Below are 25,309 nucleotides of genomic sequence, written 5' to 3'. Positions count from 1 at the left end.
CCTTCTTCGCAGCTGATGAAGACCAACACAGGCATTGCTGATGTCTCTGCCTCGTTGTTGGACTTGTAGCACCAGTTTCTGCATATAATGTATCATCTTGAACCACCACTGGCACTGATTCGATCTGGACCATTTAGACTGAGGCGTGGAAGCTCGCTTTTGGTAGTTTGTTTAGTAAATTTAGCTTTAATACCAGCTGAGTGCCCCTCCAGGTTGATCTCAGCTAGCTCCCACGGTGGAGCATGAATGAACTCGACGTCTTACAAACAAACAAACAAAATGGCGGATCATATCGACGTTTCGTTAAAAACGGTGAGTTTTTGCTTTTCATTGAAATTCAAGAAAACTGACATGACTGAAATATATAAAATATGAAACTTTATGTTGATTTTTATCATTTCAGGAGGACTTGGTTGTTGAAGGATGTCGGATGCCCGTGCGGATGACGCAATCAGATGATTGGCGTAAGTAGGATACAAATACAGTGTCCCATTAACTGGATTTTGTGTTAGTAAATTCTTTTATCAGCCTATCATCACAGTGCACTGCACTGCTTAACTTTAACTGCGACCAGTCATAACTGTCGACTGTGTACAAGGAGCGCCCCGCTCCGGGGTTAGGTGCACTGCCAACAAACAACACAGAGATAGTATTCTCTTGCTTTGCCAGGTCAGGTGTCATGGAATACTGCCATGAATTGTCATGAACTGTTGCAATTAAGCAAATAGCGTCAATAGAGTTCGAATTCGAGAGGCCAAATTTGCATGGGTTGAAGACCGAAGTAAATCTAAATGTTTCCTTCATCAGGACCTGAGCTGAAGGAAACATTTACTTCAACCCATGCAATTGGCCCCTCAAATTCGAACTCTATTGACACTATTTGTTTGTGACTTTTGGTTTTTCACAAGTGTCTAATACTTTCACTTTGGCTATCAACCACAACTCAGTTCGGGAAACCCACTCACAAGGGGGGCCCCTCCTTATAAGTAACCCGTCCCCCTTATAAGTAACCCCGTCCCCCTTATAAGTAACCCCCGGGGCACCCCTTATAAGGAGTCTCCACGCTTTTTTGCAATGCAACGCGAAAATGAAAGGACTGCGGCAATTCGCTTGATTATGTCCATAAAGCATCACAAGTTCCCTAGTTACTCACGAAATTTGAGCAAAATCGGTTCGAGACATCATATCTAAAATCATGGATTTAAATGCGATGTCAAACGACCCATGCGAATGCTGAAATGCGAGCGATTACTGGCGTGAGTGTCGCCAGGCGCGGCGGCGCGGCAATGCTTGAGTGCAGACGTGGCGACTGAGTACGGAGACTTTCGTTCATTCAGGTGGAAAGCCACCTGAATGAACGAAAGTCTTCGAAAGTCTCTCTTTTTTTAAAAAAATTCAACCACAATGCCATCCGCAAAATTCAGCTGCCTGCTAGTGCTATTTCTACATAGATATCTAGATGTAATACATATGTACAGTAGGCCTGCTGTAGTTATGGGTAGGAGAGTTGATCGCATCACTGGACGCTTTTTTTTTTCATGGGTCTGAATTCCGTATGTAGCTGGTAGATGGTCACATCCACCTCAACTGCACTGCATTTCTCCAATCATTCAAAGCAGACACCAATATGTTGACACCAAGTCGACCACGCAGAGTAGTTCACATCAGCAAACTAGTACACGCCTGCAATTGGTATCAAGCAGCAACAAGCTGCTAGTGGCAAAACCCCAAGCCGACTGGCTAGAGAGCGAGCGTTTCAACGACATTGGGCTTGTTGAAACTATCGAGAAATACAGCTGGATGCACGACAAGAAGTCATCTCCAACGACATGTGACTGTAAGCAGTAAAAATACAACGCCCTCTACGTGTGAAATTGTGAAATGCGCCCAGGCTCTCGCTTCTGACGTCACACGTCTCTTACATCCCGGCCCCTTATATGTGAACCTACATGAACATATACCCAATCTATTATTCCTAATGCCTTTCAAACACACATCATACATTATGTGCCTTTAAATCTGACCAGCTATTAACACATATAATACTCTTCGAACTTGACACCTTTCGTAACAAATCACGTCTGCACAAATGCGTCAATCTTATGAAATGAGCATGAGCTTTTCCTTCAACACCTGATGCGTCTAACAATGAAGATAACATCCAAAATATCAAGCTGCATCAAACGATGCATTTCTATACATTCCTGTAAATGCTAGTCGTGTATAACATACAACAGATCACAAAATATAAACAAAGGAACTATTCTCTGAGAGGAAACCTCTTTCCGTCTGTCACACCAAACTGGAATAATCACTTGTATTCCCTACCTTGTACTCATACAGTTGTACACACTGCGATTAATACAGATTCAAAGTCATACACTAAATTGGATGCTACACGTACAGTATATTCCTTTCCCTATATCTGACCAACAATATGCTCTGGAAATAACTTCCCTGTTGTAAGATAATATGACCCCTTGTGAATCAATGGTACTATATACTTGTACATTATGCACAATGCTCCATATACTGAGTAATGCAAAACAATCAAAGTATGCACTTTGAATACCACTACATGTTGTAATCACCACAGTAGTCTTAAATCAGACCTCAAAATATCTTGTTGTAGTCTTAAATCAGACCCCACAAGGTCTTATACTACCAGAGTTATTACAATGCTAGTAGTCTTGCTCCAAAACCTCATTATTACCGAAACTTAGTCTTGACTTCAGACTCACATCTGACGATGCTAGTCTTTGCTGTCCAGACCCTATATATACCTAATCTCAAATTCAGACCCTGAATCACCCACATTTTAAACTGAAGTGCTAGTCTTAATTTCAGACCTTACACGTTCCAGCTCCACATATGATCCAAATAATCAAAGGGGGAAGGTATATCTTTACTCTCTCTCCTTTGCTATGATTCATATATACACAAATAATGAGTCATAAAGTGTCTAGATTAAATAAAGTTGTTTTCCCCAACTCAAATGCTACAAGTCATCCCTCCACTCTAACTTAAAGGAAGACATCATACAGGATATATATTTACTCATGAAATAACAATAACTTGCAACTTAACAACAAACATAATGCGAACGTTCTCAAATGTTCTCCAGAGCTGTTCAGAGTTTGTTGCTTCACGCATCGGTTAATACCAATGTCCAACATTTCAGTCCAGCGTTCTCTCTACCTCTGGAAACTGTTCGCTTGCAAGCTCTGTCCACGATGTCAATCAAACTGTGACTTTGAGGAAATCCCACTTGAAGATTAAAGGCACTGAGGCGGCGCTTGGCTCGCACCTCTTTGTACTATTTCGCATGGAAATTCAATCTCACTAAGTACATCGCTATCATTCGCGCTGTAATGACACACTTGACATCTTGCAGATGATCCAAATCACCATGTACCACTGAGCATTGAGGCGGCGCTTGGCTCGCACCTAAGATACTCATACGGCACGTAGTAAGAAAATAACCAAAACTTCCTACACCGACTTTTCCACACACTCCAGAAGACACAACTTGCTTATAGGTCGCGTCATCACTCCACCTGATGTCTTCACGTTTGCAGACCGCACCAGGCCATCTCCACCGACGTGGGTTTCCGTTACTCGTCCCATAGGCCACTTGTTCCTCGGTGTGACCTCCACAACCAGAACGATGTCACCTACTGCAATGTTTCTGGATGCACTGGTCCACTTCTGTCTCAGCTGTAAAGTCGGCAGATACTCCCTGATCCATCTCCGCCAGAAGAGGTCTGCCATATACTGCACCTGCTTCCAACGTTTGCGGCAGTACATGTCCTTCTCGTCAAACACACCAAGAGGCAGTGTGTTGTTAGGTCTCAGCAACAAGAGGTGGTTAGGTGTCAAGGCCTCAGGATCCGCTTTATCTGTAGATACCACAGTCAGTGGTCTACCATTGATGATAGACTCAACTTTGCACATCAGTGTAGCTAGGCTGTCATCGTACAGGCTCTGCTGCTTTAGCAAGGCATTCATTACCTTACGAATTGTCCGGATCTGGCGTTCCCAACATCCTCCCATGTGTGATGCCGATGGTGGGTTAAACTTCCACTCAATTTCCCTCTGCAGGAGAAACTGATGGATGCATCGCTGATTCCACTGCTGGATCCCTTCACGCAGCTCCCTGTCTGCGCCGACAAAGTTGGTACCGTTATCAGACCAGATCACTTCTGGCCTACCTCTGCGTGCGATGAACCTCTCCAGGCCATTGATGAAAGCGTCTGTCTCCAAGGAGTGAAGCACTTCAATATGCACTGCCCGCACAGCTAGGCAGGTGAAAACGCACCCATATCTCTTCAACTGGTTTCTGCCCTGCTTGACATAAAACGGTCCAAAACAGTCCACTCCTACGAAGTTGAAGGGCGGCTTGCTGGGCGTGACTCTTTCACTCGGTAGATTACCCATCTTCTGGACACCGGGCTGGGCTCTTTGCCTTTTGCATGTCACGCAATCTCGCAAGACTTCTCTAACTGCTGCCCGTGCACCCAAGATCCAACACCGCTCTCTGAGCAGTGACATCATGTGTTCCCTTCCTGAGTGACCACATCGCTCATGGTAGTGACGAATCAGCAGCTTCACAACATTGTGCTTCCTTGGGAGGATGACTGGATGTTTCAGCCTCGTTGCAACAGTACTCCCTTGCAGCCGTCCACCTACACGTAACAGTCCACACTCTGTCACTTCAGGGTCCAAGCGGGCCAGACGGCTGGACTTGATGACCTTTGACCTACCATCTGTCTCATTCACCAAACACCTGTACTCCTCACGGAAGCACTTCCTTTGAATGAAACGAAAGATGGCTTTCTCTGCTCCATCCATCTCCTTCACTGAGAGTGGCTTACTCATGTCAGCTGGGTCAAAGGCGACGTTGTGACCTGCTTTCTGTCGTAGAAAGCTTCCAACTCTCCTCAAATACGCCACAGCTTTCTTCACTCTTGTCCATGAAGAGTATCTACTGAGTAACTCATCAATCGTTGTTGCTGACTCAGCTTGGGTAGCAAAGACTGCCTCGCTCTTCACTTCTGGGTCGTTTTCACCATCATAGTTCCCGGTCACTTGGTGAATTGGCCATTCACCCTTTGGTTTCCACAGGAATTCGGGTCCCTGAATCCACCTGTCAGACAGTCCATCTGGTTTCAACCCACGAGAGACATCATCAGCTGGGTTGAGATCTGTACTAACATGTCTCCACTGTCTTGGTTGTGAACCATCGTGTATCGTAGCTATCCTGTTTGCCACGAACGTACGAAACCGTTTGTCCACATTGCAAATGTAATGCAATACGATAGTGCTGTCAGTCCAAAAGATTGATTCAGACAGCGGTAACTCCAACTCCCTTCTGATCATTGCATCTATGGTGACTGCAAGAGTTGCTGCCATCAGCTCCAGCCTGGGAATTGTCATCTTCTTCATGGGAGCCAACCTTGATCTCGCCATGACAATGTTGCAGCGGACGTTTCCTCTGCTATCAGCTGTGCGGAGATACGACACAACGCCATACCCCCTTTCAGAGGCATCGCTGAAGTGATGAAGTTCATAGGCAGTCACTCCTTCCAGTTCTGCTGGATTAAGACACCTGCTGACTTTCACCTTACTCATTTCAGGCAGACATTCCTTCCATTTCAGCCATCTTTCACGATGCTCGGCTGGTATTGGGTCGTCGAATCCCAACTTCAAGGCAGTCAGTTCCTGAAGAAGCATCTTCGCATTCATCACAAATGGAGCTGCAAATCCATAAGGATCATAGATGGAGGCAATTTCGCTCAGAATCCCTCTTCTCGTCAATGGTTTGCAACGTGGGGTTATCTGATACATGAAACAGTCATGCTCCGTATCCCACGTAACTCCAAGAGCTCTCTCCACAGGTAGGGCGTCATGGTCCAAATCTAAGCCAATAACAGTCTTGGCTCTCTGCTCTACTGACACTGCCTGGATTACACCTGGGCGGTTGCTGATCCATTTCATAAGTCTGAATCCTCCTTTTTCTAAGAGGCGAGTCAGCTCATTTACTAGTTGTATTGCCTCTTCCTCAGTCTTGCTTGACACCAGGCAATCATCCACATAGAAATTCTGCTTGACAGACCGTACTGCAGCTACAGAAAATTCCTCCTTGAACTCCTCAGCTGTGTGTCTCAAGGCATAGCTGCAACAACTCGGGCTCCATGTTCCTCCGAAGAGATGAACGCACATCCGGTACGTCCTGGGACTCTCACTCAAGTTTCCTTCTGGCCACCAAAGAAACCTGAGCATGTCTCGTTCATCTGGTGGTACTCTCACTTGATGAAACATCTCCTTTATGTCTCCCATCACAGCTACTGGTTCTTGCCGGAACCTCAGCAACACACCCAAAAGGTTATTGGTCATATCTGGGCCTTGATGCACTACATCATTCAGTGCCTTCCCTTGACACTTCGAGGCACAGTCAAACACAATTCTCAGTTTGTCAGGCTTGTTGGGGTTGAGTACTCCATGATGGGGCAAGTACCAAACAGGTCCTCTTGCGTTGGCGTCTTCATATCGCACCTCTTCTGCATAGCCTTTCTCCAATAAGGCAGCTACTTCACAGCTATACTTCTGGTGCAGCTGTACATTACTCTGTAGTTTCTTTCGCAGAGACTCCAGTCGGCAGAGGGCGACATGTCGGTTGTCAGGTAACTTAACTGGTTCCTCCTTGAAGGGAATGGGGAGCTCATAGTGCCCATGACTCATGGAAACGGTGTCATTCCATACCTTCAGTACCCTTTTGTCATTGACTGACATGGCCTTCTCATTACTGCACAGGCTTTCGGTAGATTCCAAAGTCCAAAACCTCTTTACTTGTTCTTCAAGAGCTGTGTTGGAAATGAAATGTGCGCACACATCTCCCTTCTCTCCTGTCTTCAAGGGACCTTGAAGTGCCCATCCAAGGGCCGTCTTCGTGGCATACGGCTCCCCAGGTCCACCAGAGCGCACCTCTAACGGCATCACCGCCTCCGGAACATCTTGACCGATGAGGAGCTCAACATTGACAGGATGCACACAAGGAAAATCCAAATCAGAGAGGTGTCTGTATGAATCGATATCCTCAGCTCTTGCGACGTTTGCTGTGCTGATGTTCAGAGACTTCCTTGTATAGACGGTCGGCAAGTCAACGGCATGCGACATGTCTGGATTCTGTACCACCAGACTGGTTACCATGGTCTCCACTTGGCTGCGTGCTTTCTCGAGAGTAGACATCGCCAGCACCTGTCTTTTGCCTGTAACCCCCAGCTGCATCACAAGGTCTTCTGTACAGAAGGTGCTGGTCGAACCACTGTCCAACAAGGCATACGTCTGTACAGTCACTGTTCCTCCTTTGGCCTGAACGCTAACCGGAACAATAGGCAACACAACCTTTTGGCTGCCGGCCCCTGTGGCATGACCGGTTGCGACAGAATACCCATTCTGCGCCTCGACAGGTTCACCTTCTGAGCTCCCAACTCCTTGTTGAGAAGGCTCTGGTTGCGCACGCGTAGGAGATGCTGGGACATGAAGAAGCGTGGCATGCTTCCTCCCACATCCGTCGATCTGGCATGTTCTCTTCAACTGACAATTTCCCACCATATGCCCTGGTTTGAGACAGTTGAAGCAAAGCCGCTCCTTTCTCGCTACGCCCAATCGTTCCTTTGGAGTCAGTCCTTGAAACTGCTGGCATTCAAGCAACTGATGCCTGCCACTGCATCGCACACACAGTGCCTCTTTCGATGTGCTGCTCACAGCAAATGATGCCTTTGGCCTGGAGCTCCTTTGTGACTTTACTGTCGTACCCTGGCGTGGGCTCTTCTCCTCAGGAAGATTCCCTCTGCTATAGACAGGATCGTTCTGCTCCACTGCCATAGCCCTTACAAACTCAAGTAAATCGTCGAATCTTGGCACTCTATCCTGACTCCGAATAGCAGCCACTCTCGTCAGCCATCTCCCTCTGATAAAACTCGGAAGTCTTCCGACGATCGCAAGAAGCACACTCTGGGGCGAGAGCTCACTCTCGAACCCCATCGCCTTCATAGACATAGAGCAGACCGTCATATCGTCGGCTAATTCGGTCAAGGCCTTTCCATCATGCGGGGAGATCCTTCCGCCTTCCGTTATTCTCTTCATCCATGCATCAGCAATGGAAACGGAGTTGCCGAACCTCTGCTTCAATAGCTGCTTGGCCTTCTGGTATCCTTGCTCAGGTGGCATGATAACACACGCTTGAAGCAGCTTCCTTGGCTCACCGATGCAATAATGAAGAAGGCGTGTCAATTTCTCCGTGTCGTCTACGTTAACACGATCGACGCTGACTTCGAAACCTTTCCAAAATTCCCAATACCTCAAAGGGTTTCCATCAAACTTCATAAGCTGCACTTGTGGGAGCCGAAGGGTATCAACCAGCTGCTGTTGACCTTGTTGCAGCATCTGAATAGCAGGCAAACTTGTTACTCCACCAACTGGGTAAGGCAATGTGTCATCGCCTCTTCCTTTCGCATCTGGAGACTCAACAGGCGTACTCGACGCTTCAGCCTGCTGGTATATGTCCTCCTCCGCCTTTGCGATGCGAAGTTCCGTTCTCAACTTCAGTTGACTCTTTCGCTGCTTCAACTGGAGTTCCTGCAACTCCAGCAACTGCTGCTCCTCCAGGGCAGCTGCTTCTGCCTCCAACGCAGCTCTCTTGGCCATGGCTTTCAGTCGTGACGAAGTGGAGCTCGCCTTGCTGCCACACTGACTCACCGAGTCCTCTGGACGCACGTCATCAGGCTGGACACCACCACCTGACGGTTGCGGGCTCCTCTCCTCACCACCATCCATGTCGTTCATCTTGGATGACTTCAACTCCAAGCTGTCGTTGAACTGTGTGTAGCTGGTAGATGGTCACATCCACCTCAACTGCACTGCATTTCTCCAATCATTCAAAGCAGACACCAATATGTTGACACCAAGTCGACCACGCAGAGTAGTTCACATCAGCAAACTAGTACACGCCTGCAATTGGTATCAAGCAGCAACAAGCTGCTAGTGGCAAAACCCCAAGCCGACTGGCTAGAGAGCGAGCGTTTCAACGACATTGGGCTTGTTGAAACTATCGAGAAATACAGCTGGATGCACGACAAGAAGTCATCTCCAACGACATGTGACTGTAAGCAGTAAAAATACAACGCCCTCTACGTGTGAAATTGTGAAATGCGCCCAGGCTCTCGCTTCTGACGTCACACGTCTCTTACACCGTACTTAGAGGACAAAATTTCGGCCAAAAATAGCACCAGTTATTCACATAGTCCTGAAAATTATGAATTTGGTAAGCCAAAATTATGAAAATTATTCACTCCAATTTCTGGAAAATAGACTTCAAATATACCGCTCTCCAAAACGTTGTCTTTAAGCACGGTGTAAAATCGCATCATAATTCCGAACATGAATTTCGTATTAAATGGAATAATTGATGTCTTTCGCACCTAGGCCTAATCCTTGCACCATCAAATCACAATTCATACCCACAAATCACCGTACTCTTACCGAGCAGACAACAAAGAAAAAGAACCGGCAAATGAGGCTCAAATTTCGTATTTTACGGTAAAATGTCTAACTTTAACGTTTCAAACAGTTCACGCGGTAAAACTTTGTGAATAATCGACAACTTCTTCTAAATTTAATGTAAAATATTCAAAATTCTTTGTGTTTTTATATTTTTATGTCGCGTTTTTTGCGATTTTAGTCTACACGATGCTCTGTGGGGCTAATCTATGATGTCTCATGCATATGTGACCCGCTACAACAAAATGATCCTAAAGTCCGGCGAGGTCGATTATTTGAAAATTGCATGATATAATCCCCTAATCTTTCTGCTTAAAATTGATATATAACACATATTATAAAAATAATCGGCTGCGGAGATATCGATGTTTAAAAGAGAGCATGTCGAGACGTCTGGGAAATTGCTGTTTCGAGAAAAGCGCCCTAAAAGTCTTCCTTTCGACGCAATCGCGATCAAGGGACACGCAAGTCAGTTTTTACCTCTGGACAATAGAAGGTAAGCCCTAGCAACCCCCGAAGAGTTTAATCAAGCACATCAGCGCCGGCGGTCTCCTCACCAACCAATCAGTGACCAGGATGTGAGAAGCGGCTGAGCATAGCGCACCCCGCCCGCACGCACCAGTCGACTGGGCAGTGTGCGAGCTTCACGCTTCGGTTAGCAGCAAGCAGCAAACTGACCAATGAGATCACTCTGGTCGTTGTTAGGGGCGGAACCTATCTGTGGCGCTCAATCCAAATTTTCGAACCCTTCAGCTTCGTTGAAACGCCAAAAAACATGGCTCAGAAAAACGCTATTTTTTGGTCTTTCCTTTGATCATTTTGCTTCAATATTTCGACAGATGATAGAAGACATGTTAGACTCCAATAATATATCAAAATCAGAAAATCGTAAGTTTTGACCAGTTTTAATGCTCTGACTTGAAACACGATTTTCACGGCTTCGACCGTGCGCGACTTTAGGACCTTTTTGTTGTAGCGGGTCACATATTGACTGTCATTAGTACTCAAAAACATGCGTGTCTTGAATTACGATGTTGTCCAGTAATACAGGTACCATACCTGTAGTATACTGGGCCTAGTGGATAAACTCGGTCACTTGAGGGGCAATTCCGCGGTTAGTAACGTTACATTTGAACAAATTTAGATATTTGTTTTTACTACTAAATTACCATTTATTCATTTCAAGCCAAAATTATGTCAAAAACATGTTCATCCTTCCCAGGTCTATGATATAGAAAAGAATGAGTACAATCCAATAAATATTAGAATTGCTATGGCAACTTAAAGGGCTGGTTAGTAACGTTACGAAAAAAGGACATGAGAAAAAAATCAATGTCTTGTAACAAAAAGTGTGCAAAAATTCAAGTTACTTCAAACAAAGTGTTGCATTAATTTCAATTATTGCATCATGACAAATGTTCACACAATGTTTTTTAGCAGTTCGACCAATAATTTCTTAGCTAGACCCCCAAAAGCATGGTTAGTAACGTTACGGTTAGTAACGTTACATTTGTCCGGAGTAATTCCGCAGGTCATTTCACCCTTTTGTAATTGACAAAATGTCACATGACTTCTGGAGTATTTAAATGTATTTATCTTTTACCCTTTACCAAAACTTTGAGGAAAAAATTTCAAAGGAACCCACTGTCATTTGCATTTAAGTGAATTTCAGCATCCCCAGTCCCACATGTACATTTTAAATGATGGTTTTAGATCTCGCGAAATCAATCAATACGAAAGATAAAATCTACTGAATTTGAAAGACCTTAATGATTGTTGAACATCCATGGCATTAGTTGATACCTAGATTAAAGAGTAAGATAAAGAGGCACATTTCTTTCATCCATGTCATGTCCACCTAACTGCGGAATTGCCCTGAGGGTGTTAGTGGCCGAGTATACCTGCTAGGCTGAGTTTGCCCATAAATACAGTATTTTTATGAGGTTTTTTATTTTTGTGAATTTCATGAATCAGGTGGTATTTGCGAAATCATAAAGACAGGCGAAAATATTGACTCTGATCGCGCTATGAGTGTGACGTATACACTGTATGCGTATACATTTCTCTGTTCGGTACAGGGGTACAGGACTCCATGATCATGAATTTAACCACTTGCAAAATCGTTGGGAAGTTCCGATTCGCAAAAATTTAGACTCATTAGATATATGGTGTATACAGTATAGTGGTTCCCAAAGTGCACTAGAAATGGCAAATTCACTTAGAAATGCTTGTTATTTATGTTTAATGAAAGTGTAGCTTATTTCCAATTATTAAAAGTGAACCAAGTCAGTTATATCAGGAAGTGTTGATACCAACAGCAACTTTCACTGCACTCGAGCTCATGACAACTCACTCTTTTGCGAGCCTCCAGTAGTTCACATAAATTAGTGATTGCATCATACAGTATGCTCCAGGCACAATTTGAGTCTGAAGTTAGCCATCTATAACTATGAGATATGATACGCAGGGAATAATTTTCCAACTCAAATTTGATTAGCAATTTCAGCTGATGAACAATATTTTAAATGTTATCCTGTACACTTCTATGGAAGAAATCTGCTACACAAAAGTTAGTTTGTGTAGCAGTGTTGTAAAAATGCATAGCAGATTGCGATGCGATACCAGGAAAATTATTCCCTGGATACGTTTTGTACTTATCGAGTAACTGAGGTAGATCTTTGGTCTACAATGATTATTCCAAGTCGAAAGTCAGTTGAGAAATGTCTGTATGTATATACATTGTGTAGATGGAGCTGGAGGAGGGGGGGGGATGTCTTCCACTTTCTGTTTTTTACCTTGATTTACCTTGATGTTGGGCATAAAGTGTACTGGACTTATTTGCCCCTCTGCATCCTCTTGAGTCTTGCTGCAAATATTATTTGCACTACTATTTGCATGTGTAGGGCAGGAGCATCATGGGAATTTGGTATCCGGGTCATAACAGTTGAATTTATGTTTCCATGACTTTTCAAGATTTGATTTGAAGGTATTGATACTGCTGCTATTGATGACTTCTGGTGGTAGGCTGTTCCAAAGATTAACCACTCGGTGTGAGAAATTCCTTTGCCTTACATTTGAGTTTGCATCAGGATTTCTGAGCTTGAGTGTGTGACTTCTTGTCCTGGACTGTGTATATTGCTGGAAGAAACCTGAGCTATGCAAATCGTTCAGGCCGTTCAGGATCTTAAACGTCTGGATCATATCTGCTCTACGTCTTGTATATATGACAATGTTGGGAGACCCAGTTTCATTAGTCGTTCTGTGTAGCTCAGGTTTCTCAGACCAGGTAATAGCTTTGTTGCTCTTCGCTGTACATTCTCCAGTTTGACAATGTCCTTCTTTTAAGGTATGGGAGCCAAACACTACTACAATATTCCAGGGATGGTCAAATGATTGATTTGTATAATTGTACTAAGCCTCTTCCATCCATGTTAGAAACAGATCTCCTGATTAATCCCAGCAGTCTATTTGCCTCGGCGCATACTCTGTTGACATGGTTAGAGAATTGCAGACTGCTGTCGAATAGTACTCCAAGGTCATTCTCATGAGTTACTGTCAAAAGTTCTGATGTGTCATCAGGGTTTAGATAATAATTCAATCCAGGGTTTCTCTTTCCAATACACATTACTTTACATTTCTTTTGGTTGAAAGATAACTGCCAGTCTTTGGCCCACGATGTGAGTTTATAATACAAATCCTCCTGTAGATTGTTATTATCAGTCTCTTCGTGTCGTGAGGCATACAGTTTGGTGTCATCAGCAAATAATCTAACCGTGAAATTTGTAGATGATAATCTCAGGTAAGTCGTTGATGTCTGTGTATGTCTGTGTTCATGTGCACAGTCTAACTCCCAGTTAAAGGGAAGCAGTCCTGAGATTTTCTCTGTACTGATAATTAAGAAGAGTAAAAAATATAACCTTTCACCAATTTATACGCGTGGACATCAAAAATTGTCTCCGTACGCGATTTTTAAAAAATAATTCCTGCAAGCGATCGTGTAAGAGCCTGCCAAAAGGTGCAACGTCATTGATGCCCTACTCTCAAGTTGACAGCCGTGCCTCAGAAAATCAATTTAAGTGTTCAAAATGATCATATCTGATTTTTTCATAAAATGTGACAATATGTGGTTTTATTATTTCAAACAAAATATTTCAAGCTTATTTATATATACAATTAATATAAAAATAAATAGTAAACATGTATTTATAAATAACTAGGGAGCGTACGCATGACGAGCAGAACACCGCTGGAAAGAGTTGTGCATCGATGACGTATGACTCTCCGCCAAGACTTGCTCAGTAGCATACAGCTGTATTCACCATGCAGAGTCACACTTTTTCAACCAAAATGTACCAGCTTATTTGGTGATTTGAAAGTTTGTTTTTGGTGAAAGTAGTTCATTGGAGGTACCAACAACAACATATTTTTTAAATTTCGTGAGGACTGCGTCCCTTTAAGAAGTACCGGTATGTCATATGACATTTGGCTAACCTCAGTTTCAGATTGTGCTGGCAGCATACACCGCAACTGCAAATGATTAGAGGCTTTCGAAAAGTGAGTTGTATTGAGCAACAACATGGAAGTCAGTGATTGGAAGTGTGCTGTGACGTATTTCCTGCAAGTTTAGTGGAATTTGGAAGTATGGAATTTGAGATATCGACACGAACATGAAAGTTGTACATTAGCCCCCCAATTCTCACTATCAGAAAGGATAAGAATTTGTATGTACATCTTTTGTTGCTACAAGGAAAGTGTACTTCAAATTATACTGTATATATGCCATACATTTCACAAGTCTAAATTTTTGCGAATCGGGTCTTACCGACAATTTCGCGAATGGTTAAATTCGTGATCGTGGAGTCATTTACTGAACGGAAAAATGTTTACCCATACCTCACATTCATATCGGCATTAGAGTCAATATTCTCGCGAATAGCAGCTGACTCGCGAAATTCGCAAAAATAAAAACCTCACAAAATATTCGTCATATACAGTAATGTCAGCCAACTCATACATTGGATTGAGTAAATTGCAACTGTTTTGATGGTCATTGGATTCTCTGTTTTTCTCACTGCAGCTCTTGGTGAAGTCATAAGTCGAAAGGAGAGTGATGATGGATTCATGTTTTATATCCACTACATCGACTGTGAGTACCTGTAATTTCTGTATTGTTATAGCCAATTTTTTTTTTTTTTTTTTGGTAAAAGGAGATGCTTTTTTAGGTTGTCTAGTGTTATCGCAAATTTTTGCACATGTTGAAGGTAAACTTACATACATGTAATTCCCATATAATTGCAGAAAAATTGATTTTTGCTCTAAACTGGAGACCTACTTTAATGCATAAGAAATGTGTGATATAACACTGATAAACATGATCCCAGTTGGGTAACGACTACAATGCAAAATATTACCCCAAAAGGTACACCATAAGAATTGAAATCTTAGAGCATACCCAATCATGGTTGCTACGTGATGTTTTATAATCAAGTACATCGATTATAGACATGTACATCAGGCCATAGCAGTATCCATCGCATGAGAGTGAATTGCATAAACTTGCTAACTGCATGCAATTCAATATTAGTGCTGCCATATGATTTGATATGCACATACTAGTAATGTTCTGCCTACCCACCACTGTACAGGGAGGGTGCTTCAGGAATACAAGTTGGATGCATTCATGTACAAATAAAAATTATTTTATACAGTTGATCTCAAAATACTCCAAAACAGGTCATTATCCTACCAAATTGTGTCACCAGAAAAATTTTCTGGTAAACCCTTTCGACACATTGCGAGGAAATTCCAAATGGTGGAGGAGGAATTTTGAGCCCTTTTAAGAACTATTTTCTGCCTTTAAGGTTGATGTTAAAGGCAAGATGTATTTCGAAAGAGAGAGAGAGAGAGAGAGATAGAGAGAAAAATCTTGAGTGCATACAAAAAGTGCCAGTCTTAAAATCTGTGGAAGGTGTGCTACATTACAAATGGTTCCCCCCCCCCCAAAAAAAAAAAAAAAACACACACAAGACACAGCAACAACTGTGCAGTAGTGCTTTAATCTAACCATTAATGCAAAGAATTGACAAATGCTGATCAAATATGTGATGAAAAATTTAGTAGAAACGGTGTTACTGTGCCATTTAATGTTGGAGTACGCATGAATTTTGGTCTATAATGTCAGTTTGTTTTGCTATTGTCAGGAAGGCACTTTGATTATTAGCACCTTACAGTACATCCTTTACAGTGTGTGCATGAGATTATACATACCATAGATGCCTTGATTGAATCGGAGTTGTTTTTTTTTTTGATCCATGAAAATAGACAACAAGCGTCTGGATGAGTGGGTCAGTCTGGATAGACTTAACCTGGAGAAACTCCAGATGCCCCACAAGGAGGCCAAGACACCACAGAAGGAGGTGCCCACCCCAAACTGCAGCTCCCGAGCCTCTACCCCGGAGCGGGAGATACCAGCTCTGGCGACACCTACACCACCCATATCTGGATCCCTGACTCCGGTCCCGACTCCTGCCATGCTGCAGGTGGGTCAGCTCTGTAGCTTGTGTTCACTTGACCCATCAGCATATCTTGTAGGGCGTGTATCAATAGATGTATGCTATATATTTAACTTGTATCCAGCAGCTTATGCATCACAGTTTTCAATGTAGGGTGCGTTTCTAGTAGTACTGGCACAACCAGTTACACTCTGTGTGATTTTACAATATTGTATGTGGCAGTGAGACGAGGAAAGAAGAAGCACAAATGTATTTGAATCTATGACATTGCTCTTGAAATCAAGTCTCATCATTACTTTCTGAGGAGTTTTATCTAGAGTTCAATTTTAGGTTGTAGGTAGACACTCACTGAACTAGACGTTATTAGGTTGTTGTAAAACTAGACATTTTCTGTGTGCATTTTAATTTTATGAATTTTCGCGACAGCCAGGATTCATGAAATTAAAATGCACACGAAAGTTCTTTTGTACATTATATGCATTGAATGCCAGTGGCGATTTGTGAAAATTTCATGCTGCTAGAAGGTAGTCGGCTCCATTTATTGAAAAAATTTCTTACTTTACAGTATATATTTCTCGCAATGTATGAAAGCATACCACATGGAAACCAGGGGTAATGGTATGCATTTAAATCTGGATGTTGTGTAATTTTCTCCTCTGTATCTGTTACAGGTCAATGGCAACGTCCCTAAAAACAAAGGCAATCCTGTGGGAAGAAAACGGAAATTACCCTTCCTGGAATCAGAGGTATGTATGAAATCGATCATGAAGAAGACGCCTTCATTTTAATTGAGCTGTGAGGAATTTTATAGCAAATACATGGTATGATAACCTCAGATATTGTCATATGATATTAGTCCAGATGGTGTCTCTCGCAGTACAAGAAAACGTGAGGAAAGTGTAGAAATATATCCTAATTTCTGCCAAACCCTGAGCAGTCAGTTTTCAGCTTGTCATGTGCTTTTGTGGCACCGGTCACCAATTGATAAAATGAATGACCATCATTTCATTAGTGAACTTCTTGCAAGATGTCCATGGAGTAATATAGAAGATTACCATGTGACATTGTAATGATCATCATGTCCTGGAGATCACAAGTTTTGTTCATACTTTACACTAGTCGTATGCTTTTTTGTTTCTTTTTCTTTTTCTATCTTTTTTTGTTTTAATTTGATTCACTCGATATTTGAGACTGTGGAATAGCGGTAGATAATCTTTCAAGTTACCATTCAGTCAGCCTTGATTTCAAAGAAAAGGTGCAAGTAGTCAATTCCTTGAGTGTGTCTCACGCATTCATATGATGCATCATCTCAATGTTTTTTATTTGTGTTTGTTAACACTACTATGTAGAATTGAGTATATGAATATAAGAACGACCCAAGTCCATGGAAGACCATTTCGAGTAAACTAAAAAAAAACTTCATATCTTTTTTGTTTGTCCAATAATATTCTATTTAACTGTGATGGGAAGGCAACATTGTATATACAAATTAGAACATATATCATTATGACAATTAACATTAACATTAATTGTGGAGACGCCATTTTGTGTGATGGACTTGGGTCGTTCTTTGATTCATATACATGAAATTCTGCTATAGAGATGAGAGAAGGAGGAGAGAGGGCGCTATAATATGAATGTAAGAATGACCTAAGTCCTTCATTCTTACATTCATATAAGATTTAGCTCATTTATTTCAGGCACTTCCGGGGGTAATTAGGATTTGTCATTTATACACAAGATGAGTCCATGTATAAGCTACAATTTCCCATGTCAAATTGAATTTGGCCAAAAATTGGACTTGGGTCGTTCTTATATTCATATACTCAATTGTACTTGTGCACTCTACTAATTCAAGGGGTTACTGCTGTGCAATATACTAGTACAATACAAATACCACTTCACTTAGTGCCTGTAAAAGAAAAAAGAAAAAAGAGGGAAACAGAAATTGAATAAAAGTTGTTTTAGTTTCCTGATGTATGTATACTGAGCTGCTTTATTTGCCAATGCAATTTGTTATGTTTCTGGTCAACACGAACTTCATTTTTCTGCATCCATTTGAAAGGATTCTCTAGACAGTCTCAGTGTGAACGCACCCAGGCAAACAGGGAGTATGGTAGCAGACAAGAATCATGATGACATCATCACCAGGATAAAGAACATTGAGATGATTGTCCTAGGGCGCCACTGCATACGACCATGGTACTTCTCCCCATATCCCATTGAGCTGACGGGGAAACCCAAGATATACCTGTGCGAGTTCTGCTTGAAGTATGTCCGGAGCATCAAGTGCCTAGAAAGGCATAAGGTCAGATTTTGTGTGTGTGTGTGTGTGTGTTTTTTTTTTCCCTTTGTCAAATTAGCAAATATTGAGTCTTTCAAAGAAATATGCCAGTAGTAAATACAAATTGAACCAAACATTTCTGATCTGATGTTCATGTATGTAGGTTATCAGTATCTTCGTGTGTTACAGATGGCTTTTAAGAAAAGAAGAGTGAATGTAAGGCAGAATGATCACTAGTTGATTAGTTCCATGTAATTGTATAGCAAAGCTTATTTCATGCACACTGTATGATAGAGTATTTCCCTGCAGCAAGGGAATTTTGATCAGTGACAAAAGTCAACAATCTGTTTCATGTAAGCTGTATCCCATAATCGCACTTATTCTTTGAACTTTCAGTCGCTGCCATTGGCTTGTTCTTGCCAAGTTTTGGGGCACATTTGGATGAGAACACTCCTTTTGTTGTTATATTTTGCAGGCAAAGTGTAAGCTGAGGCATCCACCTGGCAATGAGATCTACAGGAAAAACCACATCTCCTTTTTTGAGATCGATGGAAGGAAAAACAAGGTGCTCATTCATTTCACCCATGCATTCATTCACTGGTTCATCAATTCATTGATCCAATCATCCATTCGTCCATTCACTCACTCATTTATTCCATTCATTTCTGGTTTCACTCAAATGTTTGCTCATCAAGTCATTTACCAATCTTGACAGGGTAATAAAGTCATTTGCATTGAAATTCCCACTCAGGATTTCATTGGGCTTAATCATAATTCGGTTTACTAGATTTCATAAGAGTTAGCATGTCTTCACAAATCTGATTACATTTCATAACAAGTTTTAAGATACAGCACTTCCCGTGTACACTGATTCACAGATATTTAATCAAATATTTGTAACTGAATAGTAATACTCTCAGAATTATGGAATAATATATTTGAATTGATAAATGACAGAAACATAGCTTGAACATTGGTTTCTCAAATTATACATTTTCAAACTATTACTAGTATTTCTGTTGAATAGATATTTCAACAAATAAAAACGGCAATAATAAGTGATACATTCAACATGTGGGATTTCATTTGTCAGCCATTAATAGACAAAACTGCATTAACTTGCTGAACACTATGCATTTTGAACAGTGGATGTTAGTGTTCAGGATACAATTATTCAAATGACAAATTTCATTAGCAAAAACAGTGTCAGTTACTGATAATATTTTTGTGTTCATTAAGTGTTGCCAACTGTCCAAGACTTGAGCGTTCAATGAATTCTTCTCTAAACCATCTTTAATAAAAAAGGGAATGTTAACCCCAAACTGATCATAATGGATGGTTGTTTTTTGTTCATGTGATAAGAATATATCATACTGGCTTCCTATTTATATAGTATTTTGTGAGGGTGGTCATCTCCTTAACCCTATATTAACTGGGGGGGGGGGGGTCAAATTGACCCCCCCTCGACATTTCACGCCACGATTTCGTGACGCGCAAAGATTTTGCCGCATCGCTTCATGACTTTTTTCATTGAAGTCTTTGGCATATTTTGAGACCAAATTTGGGATGTCCGGGTACTCTGTTCTCAAGTTATGTAACGTTTTGCATATACATGTCAACCCAAAAACAGCTTAAATTCATGATATCATGTTCAAATCCAATGCAAATTGTGTTTTTTTGTTAAATTGATATGAATTAGATTATTTCAACTTTTAATCATAGAAATTAATCAATTCTAATGTGAATAATCTTGAAAAAGTCCCTGAAACAAATTTTGGCCAAAAAACAGTAGGAAACAAAAGGTCAAAAAAACAATAAAATGCATAAGAAATTAACAAAACAATAAAAAACAAAAGAAATTGATTTTGATTGTGCTGTTTTTTACCAGAAAATTGTTTGATGTGTCTTGAGGAATTCTGACACAAAACTTTAACAATCCTTCAGCCTTTTTAATGGAGTTACAGGTGGACCTATGATTTCATGCATAAATTTGCATAATGAATTTACTAAAAATAGAAAGTCAATATTTTTCTATTATATGACCATGTAATCTTGTAGATGACATCCGGCTCTATGTTCAGGCAAAATTTTGCGGCGATCGCGCGATCGGCGGCCAAGATCTGAAGGGGGGGTCAAATTGACCCTCCCAGTAAAAACTTGGTCTCAAATAGCCCAGTTAAAATAGGGTTAAGTCAACTTTTCTTGTCTTCTTCACCTGACCAGTCCTACTCCCAGAATCTATGTCTACTGGCCAAGCTCTTTCTGGACCACAAAACGCTGTATTATGACACAGACCCCTTCCTCTTCTACGTCATGACAGAGTTTGACAGCAGGGGCTATCACATTGTTGGCTACTTCTCAAAGGTATGTCTTCTTCCTCTCTTCATTGGACTTGGAATTGTTGGAATATTTTAGAGTTAGTCGTAGCTGTGCCTTAAGATTTCGTCTGTGGTTGAACCGAACTGAACCGCTGGCTTTTGATCTACTCTGAACCTGTACAAATACTGTATGTTTGTGTCTTTTTGTCCAAATATGAAAGGGAACATGTGCTCTTTGTAGTTGATCCTGTGTGCTGAAAATACTGCACCAGTTGGATGATTGCCTTTGCAAAGTGCCGGTATGTTACTTTGCTTGCAAAATATTTTCTGATGGCATTAAAACTGTTTATAATTATGTGGACAAATGAAAATGCCAAAAAATGGAATGACTGTGCTTACTAAAGCAGAAAACATGCAATATGATGCGACTTGGCTGTAAAATGAGAAATTTGATATGGTATTCAAAGTTTCAACTTGTGATATTGTAACCATCTCAAGTCTGAATATCAATGTCCACTAATGGTTTTGAATGTGAAATTTTTCACTGTTATTTTTTTATTCATGAGGAATTTCTTAGCAGTAGTGTGAATGGTTTAAGTGTATTTGAATGTCTAATCTTCCGCACACTTAAATGCCTCTTAACTTCAAAGTCAATTTTTCCTCAAAGAATGTCTGTCTCCTGATCGGCTTTAATGTATTACTTTTAAAATGAATTTGAAAATTGTTGTGGATTAAGATAGGTGATGGTTCCACATTACACTTTGCTATACTGGTCGAAAAAATAATGTATTGTGCTGCTCCTAAGTCTTGTATGGGACACAAATTAGTGTGTGCTGCATTGATGAAAATGGAATGAAAACAAATTTTGTTTCATTTGATGCATTGATCGTTGTTTCTCCAGGAGAAGGAATCAACAGAAGACTACAATGTTGCCTGCATCCTCACACTCCCTCCATTCCAGAGGAAAGGTTTTGGCAAACTTCTCATAGAATTCAGTGAGTACACCAGAGACCAGTGCGCTTTGGAAGTACACTTTCATAGTGCACCTGTTTGCCACTGAATTTGACAGCTACATCAGCCATATTTGGATGTAAATGAGCACTTAAATTTAATTTCTCATTTCATTTTGATAGGAGTGCATAACTTTGAGAGCATGACAAGATTCTTCTGAACATCTTGTTGTGACTATTCTTAGTTCTTCCACCTTTGAGCTGTCATTGGAGAATTGTGAACATATACAGTTCATGGGTACGATTTTCTCTATTGATGCATTGTGCTCTTTGTTATGAAAATGTTATCGCTAACTTCTCTTTGCTTTCATGCTCTTTTACTTTTACAATGTTTCGAATGTCACAAGAACCAGATATGTTTCCATTGGTCAAAATAAAAGACATGGCTGGCATTCTTACATATTTACCCTTGGGATCAAGGACCAGCACTATACGTTTTATTGTTCATAAGGCAGTAAAACTTTGTATTAAGTATAAATAAAGCTAATTGGACCTACTTGAAGGAAGATTAACACAGAATCAATATTACAGAATTAAAATGGTAATGAATCATTGATGTATGCTCCCAAATTTAAAGATAATTCTGCTTTGACTTTCATGGCAGAGCAAAACAAGCTGATGTTTGATTACTCTTGGTAGCTCCTTTAGTGCTAGCACTGCTCCTCTGGAGTGTCATGGCATGATTATTACTGCAGCACTTTTAAGTACCTATTGTTCTTCTTTAATATTCACCCTAGTCAAAAAGCACTGCGTCAGTTCAAAAACCTTGTCCAAAGATGTTTACATTGGAGACAATTCAAACTCCGGATTTCTCGTCCAGAGCTTTATTCAGAATACCACTGTGCTCCCATCATGATTGTAGCACTTCCACATGTCCATTTTTACACCTGGGTCAAGAGAAACTATAAGGGTTAAAAATGTTTGTATCTGTGGAGGCTGTGAACCGAGGATATCTCAGAGCAAGTCCATGGCTACTTCCACTACACCAAAGTGTTGTCACACTGTATATGTCATTTCTTCCCGTTTCTCTCAGGCTATGTACTTTCCCAGTTTGAGGGCAAAACGGGTTCCCCTGAGAAGCCCTTGTCTGACCTGGGCCTTCTCTCGTACAGGAGCTACTGGTCTCAGGCTATCCTAGAGTGCATTCTCAAGCTACCAAAGCCTCCTGATGGTGAAAGGGCACAAATCACCATCAAGTATGTTCAAGCGCCGTCAGTTCATTTCCAGTTTCTCTGTTGGGTCATAAAATACATTGATACCTTGTTGCATTTATTCAGAAAGTGTGCATTTGATGAGGTTTTTGTTTTTGTTTTAGTTTAAGTGTTGTTCTTTTTTTACTTTTTAGATCATAATTGGACATGTATACTGCCATCACAGCAAAAAAGAAGAAAAAAAATGTTTGGGATGTCACTTACCACTTCCAAATGTGGTAATGTACAAATTTAAGCCTATGAAATAGGGTATTCTTTCATATAGCATGAGGTTATGTATTTGCTGATTTGATATCAGTAGTTACCAGATGGTTTGTAATAATCAGTTTATATTGTGAAGATACAGTTGAACCTCTCTTATCCAGCCTCCCTTTATCCGGATCTCTCTATCATACGGACGCAATCTCACCGTGATTTTTTTAAAAATAATTACAGGAGGAAAGGGGGATTCCCAACTCCTTTAGAACTCCTACACAAACACACATGAATTACATAATACTTCCAACATGATTAACATACATTACATCAAATTTCCTTCCGAATTGCCTACCTTCAGACATTTCAACATCCCCAAACATCCCCAAATCATCCCAAGAACATGGACATATTGTGCGCTCGAGTCCTCTCATATCGCATTGCCACATATAGGTCCATACACAGCCGTCGATATGACTAGATAGACATGCATTGTTTCGAGTCATTGGCTGAGCAACGAATGATATTGAACACTCAAAAATTGTTCACACACAGTACACACACAAAGAGAGAGAGGGAGACCACCTAACAATGGCGACCTACAGTCGACTTTGCCGAGCCGTGATGATCAAATTTTGAAGCGTAGTTTCATCGACTCGTACTGTTTATTTTCAAGATCTTATACTTGATACATTTCTTAATAATTATTTAGGTAAATCATCCCAAGAATTTATAAAAGAAAATGATTTCATTCTTGCAAACACGAACCTCTATTTTGGGGTCTGTTACTGAGTGTAACAATGAAAAGGTTGCTGCATACATATTACTACATGTGGTACTACAATGGGCTACATCAGTACATGTGTATGTATATGTACATGTATAAAAAGCATTGAGTTTCCCGTATCCGGCCAAATCCCTTATCCGGATGAGCCCCGGTCCCGACTTGTCCGGATACGAGAGGTTCAACTGTATGTCAAATGATGCAAGTGGAATTTTGAAAGTGGTGTATTTTGAAGAATGATGAAGAAACGTGGCTATTTTGTTGTGGGAGAGTCCATCAAATGCTGTGAGGAATATTCAAAGTAAACCAGAGGGAACGGAAAAGGTTAGACTTATGTCAGGAGTCAATGCAGTGCAATAGGATAAAGACCATAATTTTCTCAGGGTCAGTGGACAGGACTGGTGTAGTGGAGTGAGTGTGAACACATTAAGCAAGATGGAGAAAGAGTGGGCTCAGGAGTGGGAATTGGTGAATCAAACAGTTTGATCATTTGACAGTGAAAAGACATGGTTTCGTGTTTGGTGATGGTGTGATGATTACAGGTATGGCAAATCCCTTAAACCCATTGTCACGTCTCTCTTCCCTCATCCGTCTCCCCCCTTTTCCAGCGACATCTGCGAGTCAACAAGCATCCGCAAGGAGGATGTGATCTACACGCTGTGCAACCTGAACCTCATCAACTACTACAAGGGCCAGTACGTCATCACGCTGGCCAAGGACGTGGTGGACGCCCACCAGAAGGCCATGAGCAAGCGCAAGATCCGCATCGACCCCAAGTGTCTGCACTGGACGCCCAAGGACTGGTCCAAGAGGGGCAAGTGGTGACCCTCCCTTACCTGGACTACCAGCTAGATGTTTGTTCTGAACTCGTGTCAAAGTTATGAACGTAGTGCCAAGATGACATTTCACTGGGAGGCAAAGGAGAGAATTCCACAGTGTGCGGTAGCGCTATATATGCACAGGACACAATTTGCAGTGGAGTATCCGCAGCCATGCATGTATGTGACGACTTCCTTTTGTTGATGTCACTGTGGCATTGATCAGGGTCTACAAGTAATTTCGGAATGTGTGACTGCATCACTGAGATGGAGCTACAAGAAGCATATCATATTCCTTGATGAAAAGTTGTGTGTCAGTAAGTGTGTGCGTGTGTGTAGTATGTGTGTGTGTGTGCAGTAATGACATATTGCATAGTTGCTGTGGTGAATGCATTTTGTGAGAGCATTCACATGATTTTGTTTCTAATCATAGGAAATGAAGACCCTGCTACATCAGGTGTTTCTAGGTTTATTCTGATGTTTAAAGAAATTGATTTCTGGGGCAAAATGCCAGAAAAAATTTTTTGTAGCCTCTTCTTACTTTACTGTGAATGAAAACCTTCAAATATCTTTTTCTTTAAACTAGCAGTTCCCCTTGACCAAAGTCATTCCAAAA

General features: G+C 41.3%; 2 protein-coding genes across 2 annotated transcripts; one reads left to right on the top strand and one right to left on the bottom strand.

The window, feature by feature from the left end:
• Window positions 1–279: 279 nt before the first annotated feature.
• Window positions 280–24,832, top strand: LOC139708626 (histone acetyltransferase KAT5-like). The gene is made up of 11 exons (XM_071620566.1): window positions 280–312; window positions 404–464; window positions 14,639–14,707; window positions 15,883–16,100; window positions 16,745–16,819; window positions 18,139–18,381; window positions 18,833–18,922; window positions 20,581–20,721; window positions 21,577–21,670; window positions 22,719–22,881; window positions 24,484–24,832. The coding sequence occupies exons 1-11, from the start codon at window positions 280–282 to the stop codon at window positions 24,698–24,700; spliced, it is 1,404 nt and encodes a 467-aa protein (XP_071476667.1). The 3' UTR covers window positions 24,701–24,832.
• LOC139708619 (uncharacterized) lies at window positions 3,493–8,940 on the bottom strand. Its single transcript, XM_071620561.1, has one exon. It carries the CDS (start codon window positions 8,845–8,847, stop codon window positions 3,493–3,495), a length of 5,355 nt encoding a protein of 1,784 aa, XP_071476662.1. The 5' UTR covers window positions 8,848–8,940.
• Window positions 24,833–25,309: the final 477 nt, after the last annotated feature.

This window comes from Diadema antillarum, unplaced genomic scaffold, assembly GCF_040938485.1.
Source record: "Diadema antillarum isolate AM-2024a unplaced genomic scaffold, OU_Dant_1.0 seq00001356_RagTag, whole genome shotgun sequence".
Taxonomy (NCBI): Eukaryota; Metazoa; Echinodermata; class Echinoidea; order Diadematoida; family Diadematidae; genus Diadema; species Diadema antillarum.
The sequence above is the reverse complement of the archived record's forward strand: the minus strand, read 5'-3'. Positions and strand labels throughout refer to the sequence as shown.